The sequence below is a fragment of the Bombina bombina genome, chromosome 12 (genome assembly GCF_027579735.1).
Source record: "Bombina bombina isolate aBomBom1 chromosome 12, aBomBom1.pri, whole genome shotgun sequence".
Lineage (NCBI taxonomy): Eukaryota > Metazoa > Chordata > Amphibia > Anura > Bombinatoridae > Bombina > Bombina bombina.
In genome coordinates, this window is record NC_069510.1 from 107,876,608 (window position 1) to 107,890,723 (window position 14,116).

The 14,116-nt window shown below is 41.6% G+C and overlaps 1 protein-coding gene across 1 annotated transcript in view; it reads right to left on the reverse strand.

Moving 5' to 3' along the window:
- COL27A1 (collagen type XXVII alpha 1 chain) overlaps positions 1-14,116 on the reverse strand; it is a 591,531-nt gene that overhangs the window by 468,089 nt on the left and 109,326 nt on the right. Inside the window, exon 5 of the mRNA XM_053696152.1 lies at positions 2,531-2,584. Within this exon, the coding sequence (XP_053552127.1) occupies positions 2,531-2,584 (54 nt within the window). The remainder of the gene's footprint in view (positions 1-2,530; positions 2,585-14,116) is intronic.

Here is a 14,116-nt window from a genome sequence, read left to right on the forward strand (position 1 = left end):
CAGGTCTGTCAATAAGACACAGTAGTGCAATGACAGAAGCGCACAGCTTTACTATAGTTAGCTGTATGTAAAAGCTAACAGGTCTGTCAATAAGACAAAGTAGTGCAATGACAGAAGCGCACAGCTTTATCTATAGTGATCTGTATGTAAAAGCTAACAGGTCTGTCAATAAGACACAGTAGTGCAATGACAGAAGCGCACAGCTTTACCTAAAGTTATCTATCTGTAAAAGCTAACAGGTCTGTCAATAAGACACAGTAGTGCAATGACAGAAGCGCACCGCTTTATCTATAGTTATCTGTATGTAAAAGCTAACAGGTCTGTCAATAAGACACAGAAGTGCAATGACAGAAGCGCACAGCTTTACCTAAAGTGATCTATCTGTAAAAGCTAACAGGTCTGTCAATAAGACACAGTAGTGCAATGACAGAAGCGTACAGCTTTACCTATAATTATCTTATGTAAAAGCTAACAGGTCTGTCAATAAGACACAGTAGTGCAATGACAGAAGCGCACAGCTTTATATATAGTGATCTGTATGCAAAAGCTAACAGGTCTGTCAATAAGACACAGTAGTGCAATGACAGAAGCGCACAGCTTTATATATAGTGATCTGTATGTAAAAGCTAACGGGTCTGTCAATAAGACACAGTAGTGCAATGACTGAAGCGCACAGCTTTACCTATAGTGATCTGTATGTAAAAGCTAATAGGTCTGTCAATAAGACACAGTAGTGTAATGACAGAAGCACACAGCTTTACTTATAGTTATCTGTATGTAAAAGCTAACAAGTCTGTCAATAAGACACAGTAGTGCAATGACAGAAGCGCACAGCTTTAATATAGATATCTGTATGTAAAAGCTAACAGGTCTGTCAATAAGACACAGTAGTGCAATGACAGAAGCGCACAGCTTTAATATAGATATCTGTATGTAAAAGCTAACAGGTCTGTCAATAAGACACAGTAGTGCAATGACAGAAGCACACAGCTTTACCTATAGTTATCTGTATGTAAAAGCTAACAGGTCTGTCAATAAGACACAGTAGTGTAATGACAGACGCGCACACTTTACCTATAGTGATCTGTATGTAAATGCTAACAGGTCTGTCAATAAGACACAGTAGTGCAATGACAGAAGTGCACAGCTTTACCTATAGTGATCTGTCTGTAAAAGCTAACAGGTCTGTCAATAAGACACAGTAGTGCAATGACAGAAGCGCACAGCTTTACCTATAGTTATCTGTATGTAAAAGCTAACAGGTCTGTCAATAAGACACAGTAGTGCAATGACAGAAGCACACAGCTTTACCTATAGTTATCTGTATGTAAAAGCTAACAGGTCTGTCAATAAGACACAGTAGTGCAATGACAGAAGCGCACAGCTTTACTATAGTTATCTGTATGTAAAAGCTAACAGGTCTGTCAATAAGACACAGTAGTGCAATGACAGAAGCGCACAGCTTTACCTATAGTGATCTGTATGTAAAAGCTAACAGGTCTGTCAATAAGACACAGTAGTGCAATGACAGAAGCGCACAGCTTTACCTAAAGTGATCTATCTGTAAAAGCTAACAGGTCTGTCAATAAGACACAATAGAGCAATGACAGAAGCGCACAGCTTTACCTATAGTGATCTGTCTGTAATAGCTAACAGGTCTGTCAATAAGACACAGTAGTGCAATGACAGAAGCGCACAGCTTTACCTATAGTGATCTGTATGTAAATGCTAACAGGTCTGTCAATAAGACACAGTAGTGCAATGACAGAAGCGCACAGCTTTACCTATAGTTATCTGTATGTAACAACTAACTGGTCTGTCAATAAGACACAGTAGTGCAATGACAGAAGCGCACAGCTTTACCTATAGTTATCTGTCTGTAAAAGCTAACAGGTCTGTCAATAAGACACAGTAGTGCAATGACAGAAGCGCACAGCTTTACCTATAGTTATCTGTATGTAAAAGCTAACAGGTTTGTCAATAAGACACAGTAGTGCAATGACAGAAGCGCACAGCTTTACCTATAGTGATCTGTATGTAAAAGCTAACAGGTCTGTCAATAAGACACAGTAGTGCAATGACAGAAGCGCACAGCTTTACCTATAGTGATCTGTATGTAAAAGCTAACAGGTCTGTCAATAAGACACAGCAGTGCAATGACAGAAGCGCACAGCTTTACCTATAGTGATCTGTATGTAAAAGCTAACAGGTCTGTCAATAAGACACAGTAGTGCAATGACAGAAGCGCACAGCTTTACCTATAGTGGCCCAGTGGCTTGTATGTTAAAGCTAATGGGCCTGTTAATAAGACACAGCAGTCAAATGTCAAAAAGGCTCAAGGCTTTACCTACAGTGTCTGTAAAAAGTAATGGGCCTGACATTGTGATACAGAAGTACAAGTTTTTGCCTTTTTTTATGGGGTAACAAAGTCCTACATCACCACAAAGGTACAGCAGAGGTGAAGACATGATATTCTTTAGCAGTGTACAGGCTGTGACACTGACAACATTTATCAGAGGTTAAAACTCACCTTAGGGCCAGGCAAACCAGGAGAACCAGGATTCCCATGGGGTCCGGGAGGGCCCTGAAAAAAAAACAACGAAAAATGAATAATTCCGCTAAGTCAAAGCACACACATGTTAATTTGTTTTTTTATAAAATAATTACAAAAACATAATTTATGCTTACCTGATAAATTCCTTTCTCCTGTAGTGTAGTCAGTCCACGGGTCATCCATTACTTATGGGATTATATCTCCTCCCTAACAGGAAGTGCAAGAGGATCACCCAAGCAGAGCTGCTATATAGCTCCTCCCCTCTACGTCATACCCAGTCATTCGATCGAAACCAAACGAGAAAGGAGAAACTATAGGGTGCAGTGGTGACTGGAGTTTAATTTAAAATTTAGACCTGCCGTAAAACAGGGCGGGCCGTGGACTGACTACACTACAGGAGAAAGGAATTTATCAGGTAAGCATAAATTATGTTTTCTCCTGTTAAGTGTAGTCAGTCCACGGGTCATCCATTACTTATGGGATACCAATACCAAAGCTAAAAGTACACGGATGACGGGAGGGACAGGCAGGACCTTTACACAGAAGGAACCACTGCCTGAAGAACCTTTCTCCCAAAAACAGCCTCCGAAGATGCAAAAGTGTCAAATTTGTAAAATTTTGAAAAGGTGTGAAGTGAAGACCAAGTTGCAGCCTTGCAAATCTGTTCAACAGAGGCCTCATTTTTAAAGGCCCAAGTGGAAGCCACAGCTCTGGTAGAATGAGCTGTAATTCTTTCAGGAGGCTGCTGTCCAGCAGTCTCATAGGCTAAACGTATTATGCTACGAAGCCAGAAGGAGAGAGAGGTAGCCGAAGCCTTTTGACCTCTCCTCTGTCCAGAATAAACGACAAACAGGGAAGAGGTTTGTCGAAAATCTTTAGTTGCCTGTAAATAGAATTTCAGGGCACGGACGACGTCCAGATTGTGCAGAAGTCGTTCCTTCTTTGAGGAAGGATTAGGGCACAATGAAGGAACAACAATCTCTTGATTGATATTCTTGTTAGTGACTACCTTAGGTAAGAACCCAGGTTTAGTATGCAGAACTACCTTGTCTGAATAAAAAATCAGATAAGGAGAATCACAATGTAAGGCCGATAACTCAGAGACTCTTCGAGCCGAGGAAATAGCCATTAGAAACAGAACTTTCCAAGATAACAGCTTGATATCAATGGAATGAAGGGGTTCAAACGGAACACCCTGTAAAACGTTAAGAACTAAGTTTAAACTCCATGGCGGAGCAACAGATTTAAACACAGGCTTAATCCTGGCCAAAGCCTGACAAAAAGCCTGAACGTCTGAAACTTCTGACAGACGCTTGTGTAAAAGAATGGACAGAGCTGAGATCTGTCCCTTTAACGAACTAGCAGATAAACCCTTTTCTAAGCCTTCTTGTAGAAAAGACAATATCCTAGGAATCCTAACCTTACTCCATGAGTAACTCTTGGATTCGCACCAATGTAAGTATTTACGCCATATTTTATGGTAAATTCTCCTGGTAACAGGTTTCCTAGCCTGTATTAAGGTATCAATCACTGACTCCGAGAATCCACGCTTTGATAGAATCAAGCGTTCAATCTCCATGCAGTCAGCCTCAGAGAAATTAGATTTGGATGTTTGAAAGGACCCTGAACCAGAAGGTCCTGTCTCAGAGGCAGAGACCATGGTGCACAGGACGACATGTCCACTAGATCTGCATACCAGGTCCTGCGTGGCCACGCAGGCGCTAATAGAATCACCGATGCTCTCTCCTGTTTGATCCTGGCAATCAGTCGAGGAAGCATCGGGAAGGGTGGAAACACATAAGCCATGTTGAAGACCCAAGGTGCTGTCAGAGCATCTATCAGAACCGCTCCCGGGTCCCTGGACCTCGATCCGTAACAAGGAAGCTTGGCGTTCTGGCGAGACGCCATGAGATCCAGATCTGGTTTGCCCCAACGCCGAAGCAGTAGTGCAAATACCTCCAGGTGAAGTTCCCACTCCCCCGGATGAAAAGTCTGGCGACTTAGGAAATCCGCCTCCCAGTTCTCCACGCCTGGGATGTGGATCGCTGACAGGTGGCAAGAGTGAGACTCTGCCCAGCGAATTATCTTTGAGACTTCCATCATCGCTAGGGAACTCCTTGTCCCTCCCTGGTGATTGATGTAAGCCACAGTCGTGATGTTGTCCGACTGAAACCTGATGAACCTCAGAGTTGCTAGCTGAGGCCAAGCCAGAAGAGCATTGAGAACTGCTCTTAATTCCAGAATGTTTATTGGAAGGAGACTCTCCTCCTGAGTCCATGATCCCTGAGCCTTCAGGGAATTCCAGACAGCGCCCCAACCTAGAAGGCTGGCGTCTGTTGTTACAATCGTCCAGTCTGGCCTGCTGAAGGGCATTCCCCTGGACAGATGTGGCCGAGAAAACCACCATAGAAGAGAATCTCTGGTCTCTTGATCTAGATTCAGCATAGGGGACAAATCTGAGTAATCCCCATTCCACTGACTTAGCATGCACAATTGTAGTGGTCTGAGATGCAGGCGTGCAAAAGGTACTATGTCCATTGCCGCTACCATTAAGCCGATTACCTCCATGCATTGAGCCACTGACAGGTGTTGAATGGAATGAAGGACACGGCAAGCATTTAGAAGTTTTGTTAACCTGTCTTCTGTCAGGTAAATATTCATTTCTACAGAATCTATAAGAGTCCCCAAGAAGGGAACTCTTGTGAGTGGCAATAGAGAACTCTTTTCTACGTTTACCTTTCACCCATGCGACCTTAGAAATGCCAGAACCAACTCTGTATGAGACTTGGCAGTCTGGAAACTTGACGCTTGTATCAGAATGTCGTCTAGGTACGGAGCTACCGAAATTCCTCGCGGTCTTAGTACCGCCAGAAGAGAGCCCAGAACCTTTGTAAAGATTCTTGGAGCCGTGGCTAACCCGAAGGGAAGAGCTACAAATTGGTAATGCCTGTTTAGGAAGGCAAACCTTAGGTACCGATAATGATCCTTGTGAATCGGTATGTGAAGGTAGGCATCCTTTAAATCCACTGTGGTCATGTATTGACCCCTTTGGATCATAGGTAAGATTGTCCGAATAGTTTCCATTTTGAACGATGGAACTCTTAGGAATTTGTTTAGGATCTGAAGGTTCCCTCTTTTTTGGGAACCACAAACAGATTTGAGTAAAACCCTTGTCCGCGTTCCGACCGCGGAACTGGATGGATCACTCCCATTAATAAAAGGTCTTGTACACAGCGTAGAAACGCTTCTCTCTTTAACTGGTTTGCTGACAGCCTTGAAAGATGAAATCTCCCTTTTGGAGGAGAAGCTTTGAAGTCCAGAAGATATCCCTGAGATATGATCTCTAACGCCCAGGGATCCTGGACATCTCTTGCCCAAGCCTGGGCGAAGAGAGAAAGTCTGCCCCCCACTAGATCCGTTTCCGGATCGGGGGCCCTCACTTCATGCTGTCTTAGGGGCAGCAGCAGGTTTTCTGGCCTGCTTGCCCTTGTTCCAGGACTGGTTAGGTTTCCAGCCCTGTCTGTAGCGAGCAACAGTTCCTTCCTGCTTTGGAGCTGAGGAAGTTGATGCTGCTCCTGCCTTGAAGTTACGAAAGGCACGAAAATTAGACTGTCTAGCCCTTGGTTTGGCTCGGTCTTGAGGCAGGGCATGACCCTTACCTCCAGTAATGTCAGCGATAATTTCTTTCAAACCGGGCCCGAATAATGTCTGCCCTTTGAAAGGTATGTTAAGCAATTTAGATTTAGAAGTCACATCGGCTGACCAAGATTTAAGCCACAGCGCTCTGCGCGCTTGAATGGCGAATCCTGAATTCTTAGCCGTAAGTTTAATTAAGTGTACTACGGCATCGGAAATAAATGAATTAGCTAGCTTAAGGACTCTAAGTTTGTCTGTAATCTCATCCAATGTAACTGAGTTAATGGTCTCTTCCAGAGACTCAAACCAGAATGCCGCCGCAGCCGTGACAGGCGCAATGCATGCAAGGGGTTGTAATATAAAACCTTGTTGAACAAACATTTTCTTAAGGTAACCCTCTAACTTTTTATCCATTGGATCTGAAAAAGCACAGCTATCCTCCACCGGGATAGTGGTGCGTTTAGCCAGAGTAGAAACTGCTCCCTCCACCTTAGGGATCGTCTGCCATAAGTCCCGTGTGGTGGCGTCTATTGGAAACATTTTTCTAAATATAGGAGGGGGAGAAAAGGGCACACCAGGTCTATCCCACTCCTTGTTAATAATTTCTGTAAGCCTTTTAGGAATAGGAAAAACGTCAGTACACGTCGGTACCGCAAAATATTTATCCAGCCTACACATTTTCTCTGGAATTGCAACCGTGTTACAATCATTCAGAGCCGCTAATACCTCCCCTAGCAATACACGGAGGTTCTCAAGCTTAAATTTAAAATTTGAAATGTCTGAGTCCAGTTTACTTGGATCAGATCCGTCACCCACAGAATGAAGCTCTCCGTCCTCATGTTCTGCAAATTGCGACGCAGTATCAGACATGGCTCTAATATTATCAGCGCACTCTGTTCTCACCCCAGAGTGGTCGTGTTTACCCCTAATTTCTGGCAATTTAGATAATACTTCAGTCATAACATTAGCCATGTCTTGCAAAGTGATTTGTATGGGCCGCCCTGATGTACTTGGCGCCACAATATCACGCACCTCCTGAGCGGGAGACGAAGGTACTGACATGTGAGGAGAGTTATGTCGGCATAACTTCCCCCTCGTTGTCTGGTGAAATTTTCTTTACATGTACACTTTTATTTAAAGTAGCATCAATGCAATTAGTACACAAATTTCTATTGGGCTCCACATTGGCCTTTAAACATATTGCACAAAGAGTTTCCTCTGTGTCAGACATGTTTAACAGACTAGCAATGAAACTAGCAAGCTTGGAAAATACTTTTGAAATAAATTTACAAGCAATATAAAAAACGTTACTGTGCCTTTAAGAAGCACCAATAAACTGTCACAGTTGAAATTACAATGAACCAAATTTGTTATAGCAACCAAATTTTCACAGTAAATGCAATAAGTTAGCAAAGGATTGCACCCACCAGCAAATCGATGATTAACCCCTTAATACCCAAAAAACGGATAACAGAATATAAACGTTTTATCACAGTCAAAAGCACAGTCTCACAGGTCTGCTGTGAGTGACTACCTCCCTCAAAACTAGTTTTGGAGACCCCTGGGCTCTGTAGAGACGTCCTGGATCATGGAGGAAGGAATAGGAAGACTGTGACTGAATTCTTACTGCGCAAGAAAGCGCCAAAATAGGCCCCTCCCACTCATATTATAACAGTGGGGAAGCTCAGTAAACTGAATTTATTCATAAATAAACGACAGCCATGTGGAAAAATAATGCCCAAATTTTTTTATCACCAAGTACCTCAGAAAAAAACGATTAACATGCCAGTAAAACGTTTTAAAATAAAATTATGAAATGATACTAATAAACCTGCTGCTAGTCGCTTTCACTGCAGTGGGGGCTCAAATATAAGTTAAATGTATACAGTATTTTCTTAGTGAAGTTCCATTCCCCAGAAATACCTCAGTGTAACTCAAATAATATGAATGTCATTAAAAAGCCTGCTGCTAGTCGTTCCCACTGCAAGTTAGGCTAAAAGTTATATGCATATAGTATTATCCCAGTGAAGTGCCATTCCCCAGAATACTGAAGTGTAAACATACATACATAACAGCCTGATACCAGTCGCTACTACTGCATTTAAGGCTGCACTTACATTATATGGGTATTAGCAGTATTTTCTCAGTCAATTCCATTCCTTAGAAAATAATATACTGCAACATACCTCCTTGCAGGTGAACCCTGCCCGCTGTCCCCTGTTCTGAAGTTACCTCACTCCTCAGAATGGCCGAGAACAGCAAATGGATCTTAGTTACGACCGCTAAGATCATACACAAACTCAGGTAGATTCTTCTTCTAATGCTGCCTGAGAAAAAACAACACACTCCGGTGCTGTTTAAAATAACAAACTTTTGATTGAAGATATAAAAACTAATTTTAATAACCACAGTCCTCTCACACGTCCTATCTATTAGTTAGGTGCAAGAGAATGACTTGGTATGACGTAGAGGGGAGGAGCTATATAGCAGCTCTGCTTGGGTGATCCTCTTGCACTTCCTGTTAGGGAGGAGATATAATCCCATAAGTAATGGATGACCCGTGGACTGACTACACTTAACAGGAGAAAGAAGCTGTACAAATTTTTTTTCCACCCAGTACAAATGTCCTTAAAAGCTACTAATGCATGAGGGCAAAGGGGTGATTTGTATTATTAAAACCAAGGGATTGGTAAGGAATCTCAGTACTCGGTGGTCTCTTTGATAAGGATATGACTGAGATAAATAGCACAATAAAAAGTCCTACAAGAGAGGTGCTAAGAAGACCTTCCACTGCCACTCTGGTTACACAACAAAAGATTTAGCTACATATGCATAAAGTACTTGCAGGTTCCCTTGTGCATAACACTTGAACTGAGAAATAAATGTTTGTACAACAAAAGACCTAAACACAACTGATGATATATTTCCATGCATATTCATCAGCAAACTATAAATCTTTCCCACTTCACTACATGTGCACAGAGGCTCTTGTCTTTCCTCTTAATAGAAAGTCTGTAGATAATTCAGGGGAAATAAAATACTGGATGTGAATTTATAGCAAATCTGCCATATTCCATCCTGAGCCAAGTTTGGTTTGCCAGAGTTATGAATAAAGACTGAACAAGTTCAGAATGGCTGAGTGACCAAGAAAAGTTTGCGGTTAATTTACTGGGGATACAGCAGTGCGGCAAGTAACGATAGCTTGCACAAGACTCCTCCACAGATTTGTAACAGCACAATCTGCATATATTTATATTAACCAAGTTCCATCTGGACATAATCTTCCTTTTGCTAATGTTTGTTCTTCCTATTACACCCTAGTCATTTTGCTACTCCGTAGCTTGTCTGATGTATCAGGTGGCTATTTAGCTCCTAAACAAGTTGTCTACCTTATCAAATATACACTTGCTGCCATGGCCATCTCATGATCTATCAGCTAAAAGTTTGTCTAATTTCATACCAAGTTCCCTAAATCCCTTCCGGTCTCCTTATATGGTCACCCAGTAACAGGTTCCTCCTTTAATTGTTTATTTGCATGTTTAAATGCCTTACTGGTTACATAGTGGCTACACAATACATACACTGTGCCATTCCTATTGCACTCCTCCGTACTGCCTCATACCTCTAAAGACCAACTTATGTCCCAAACCTGCCTACTACCATGCATATCACAATCCTCACTCTTGTTTCATATCACTAATGACCCATGCATATCACAAACCTCTCTCATATCACTAATGACCCATGCATATCACAAACCTCTCTCCTGTCTCATATCACTAATGACCCATGCATATCACAAACCTCTCTCCTGTCTCATATCACTAATGACCCATGCATATCACAAACCTCTCTCCTGTCTCATATCACTAATGACCCATGCATATCACTAACCTATCTCCTGCCTCATATCACTAATGACCCATGCATATCACAAACCTCTCTCCTGTCTCATATCACTAATGACCCATGCATATCACAAACCTCTCTCCTGTCTCATATCACTAATGACCCATGCATATCACAAACCTCTATCCTCTCTCATATCACTAATGACCCATGCATATCACAAACCTCTCTACTGTCTCATAACACTAATGACCCATGCATATCACAAACCTCTCTACTGTCTCATAACACTAATGACCCATGCATATCACAAACCTATCTTCTGTGCCATATCACAAACCTCTCTACTGTCTCATATCACTAATGACCAATGTATATCACAAATCTCACTCCTGTCTAATATCACTAATGACCCATGCATATCACAAACCTCTCTCCTGTCTCATATCACTAATGACCCATGCATATCACAAACCTCTCTACTGTCTCATATCACTAATGACCCATGCATATCACAAACCTCTCTCCTGTCTCATATCACTAATAACCCATGCTTATCACAAACCTCTCTACTGTCTTATATCACTAATGACCCTCATGTATATCACAAACCTATTTTCTGTCTCATATCACAAATCTCTCTCCTGTCTCGTATCAATAATGACCCATGCATATCCCAAACCTATCTCCTGCCTCATATCACTAATGACCCATGCATATCACAAACCTATCTCCTGTCTCATATCACTAATGACCCATGCATATCACAAACCTCTCTCCTGTCTGATATCACTAATGACCCATGCATATAACAAACCTATCTCCTGTCTCATATCACTAATGACCCATGCATATCACAAACCTATCTCCTGTCGTATATCACAAACCTATCTCCTGTCTCATATCACTAATGACCCATGCATATCACAAACCTCTCTCCTGTCTGATATCACTAATGACCCATGCATATCACAAACCTATCTCCTGCCTCATATCACTAATGAACTATGCATATCACAAACCTCTCTCCTGTCTTATATCACAAACCTATCTCCTGTCTCATATCACTAATGACCCAGGCATATCACAAACATCTCTCCTGTCTGATATCACTAATGACCCATGCATATCACAAACCTCTCTCCTGTCTCATATCACTAATGACCCATGCATATCACAAACCTCTCTCCTGTCTCATATCACTAATGACCCATGCATATCTCAAACTTATCTCCTGTCTCATATCACTCATATCACTAATGACCCATGCATATCACAAACCTATCTCCTGCCTGATATCACTAATGACCCATGCATATCACAAACCTCTCTCCTGTCTGATATCACTAATGACCCATGCATATCACAAACCTCTCTACTGTCTCATATCACAAACCTCTCTCATGTCTCGTATCAATAATGACCCATGCATATCCCAAACCTATCTCCTGTCTCATATCACTAATGACCCATGCATATCACAAACCTCTCTCCTATCTCATATCACTAATGACCCATGCATATCCAAAACTTATCTCCTGTCTCATATCACTAATGACCCATGCATATCACAAACCTATCTCCTGCCTCATATCACTAACGACCCATGCATATCACAAACCTCTCTCCTGTCTCATATCACTAATGACCCATGCATATCACAAACCTATCTCCTGTCTTATATCATAAACCTATCTCCTGTCTTATATCACTAATGACCCATGCATATCACTAACCTATCTCCTGCCTCATATCACTAATGACCCATGCATATCACTAACCTATCTCCTGCCTCATATCACTAATGACCCATGCATATCACAAACCTCTCTCCTGTCTCATATCACTAATGACCCATGCATATCCAAAACTTATCTCCTGTCTCATATCACTAATGACCCATGCATATCACAAACCTATCTCCTGCCTCATATCACTAACCTCTCTCCTGTCTCATATCACTAATGACCCATGCATATCACAAACCTATCTCCTGTCTTATATCATAAACCTATCTCCTGTCTTATATCACTAATGACCCATGCATATCACTAACCTATCTCCTGCCTCATATCACTAATGACCCATGCATATCACTAACCTATCTCCTGTCTCATATCACTAATGACCCATGCATATCACAAACCTCTCTCCTGTCTCATATCACTAATGACCCATGCATATCACAAACCTCTCTCCTGTCTCATATCACTAATGACCCATGCATATCACAAACCTCTATCCTCTCTCATATCACTAATGACCCATGCATATCACAAACCTCTCTACTGTCTCATAACACTAATGACCCATGCATATCACAAACCTCTCTACTGTCTCATAACACTAATGACCCATGCATATCACAAACCTATCTTCTGTGCCATATCACAAACCTCTCTACTGTCTCATATCACTAATGACCAATGTATATCACAAATCTCACTCCTGTCTAATATCACTAATGACCCATGCATATCACAAACCTCTCTCCTGTCTCATATCACTAATGACCCATGCATATCACAAACCTCTCTACTGTCTCATATCACTAATGACCCATGCATATCACAAACCTCTCTACTGTCTCATATCACTAATAACCCATGCATATCACAAACCTCTCTCCTGTCTCATATCACTAATAACCCATGCTTATCACAAACCTCTCTACTGTCTTATATCACTAATGACCCTCATGTATATCACAAACCTATTTTCTGTCTCATATCACAAATCTCTCTCCTGTCTCGTATCAATAATGACCCATGCATATCCCAAACCTATCTCCTGCCTCATATCACTAATGACCCATGCATATCACAAACCTATCTCCTGTCTCATATCACTAATGACCCATGCATATCACAAACCTCTCTCCTGTCTGATATCACTAATGACCCATGCATATCACAAACCTCTCTCCTGTCTGATATCACTAATGACCCATGCATATAACAAACCTCTCTCCTGTCTCATATCACTAATGACCCATGCATATCACAAACCTCTCTCCTGTCTCATATCACTAATGACCCATGCATATCTCAAACTTATCTCCTGTCTCATATCACTCATATCACTAATGACCCATGCATATCACAAACCTATCTCCTGCCTGATATCACTAATGACCCATGCATATCACAAACCTCTCTCCTGTCTGATATCACTAATGACCCATGCATATCACAAACCTCTCTACTGTCTCATATCACAAACCTCTCTCATGTCTCGTATCAATAATGACCCATGCATATCCCAAACCTATCTCCTGTCTCATATCACTAATGACCCATGCATATCACAAACCTCTCTCCTATCTCATATCACTAATGACCCATGCATATCCAAAACTTATCTCCTGTCTCATATCACTAATGACCCATGCATATCACAAACCTATCTCCTGCCTCATATCACTAACGACCCATGCATATCACAAACCTCTCTCCTGTCTCATATCACTAATGACCCATGCATATCACAAACCTATCTCCTGTCTTATATCATAAACCTATCTCCTGTCTTATATCACTAATGACCCATGCATATCACTAACCTATCTCCTGCCTCATATCACTAATGACCCATGCATATCACTAACCTATCTCCTGCCTCATATCACTAATGACCCATGCATATCACAAACCTCTCTCCTGTCTCATATCACTAATGACCCATGCATATCCAAAACTTATCTCCTGTCTCATATCACTAATGACCCATGCATATCACAAACCTATCTCCTGCCTCATATCACTAACCTCTCTCCTGTCTCATATCACTAATGACCCATGCATATCACAAACCTATCTCCTGTCTTATATCATAAACCTATCTCCTGTCTTATATCACTAATGACCCATGCATATCACTAACCTATCTCTGCTTCATATCACTAATGACCCATGCATATCACTAACCTATCTCCTGTCTCATATCACTAATGACCCATGCATATCACAAACCTCTCTCCTGTCTCATATCACTAATGACCCATGCATATCACAAACCTCTCTCCTGTCTCATATCACTAATGACCCATGCATATCACAAACCTCTATCCTCTCTCAT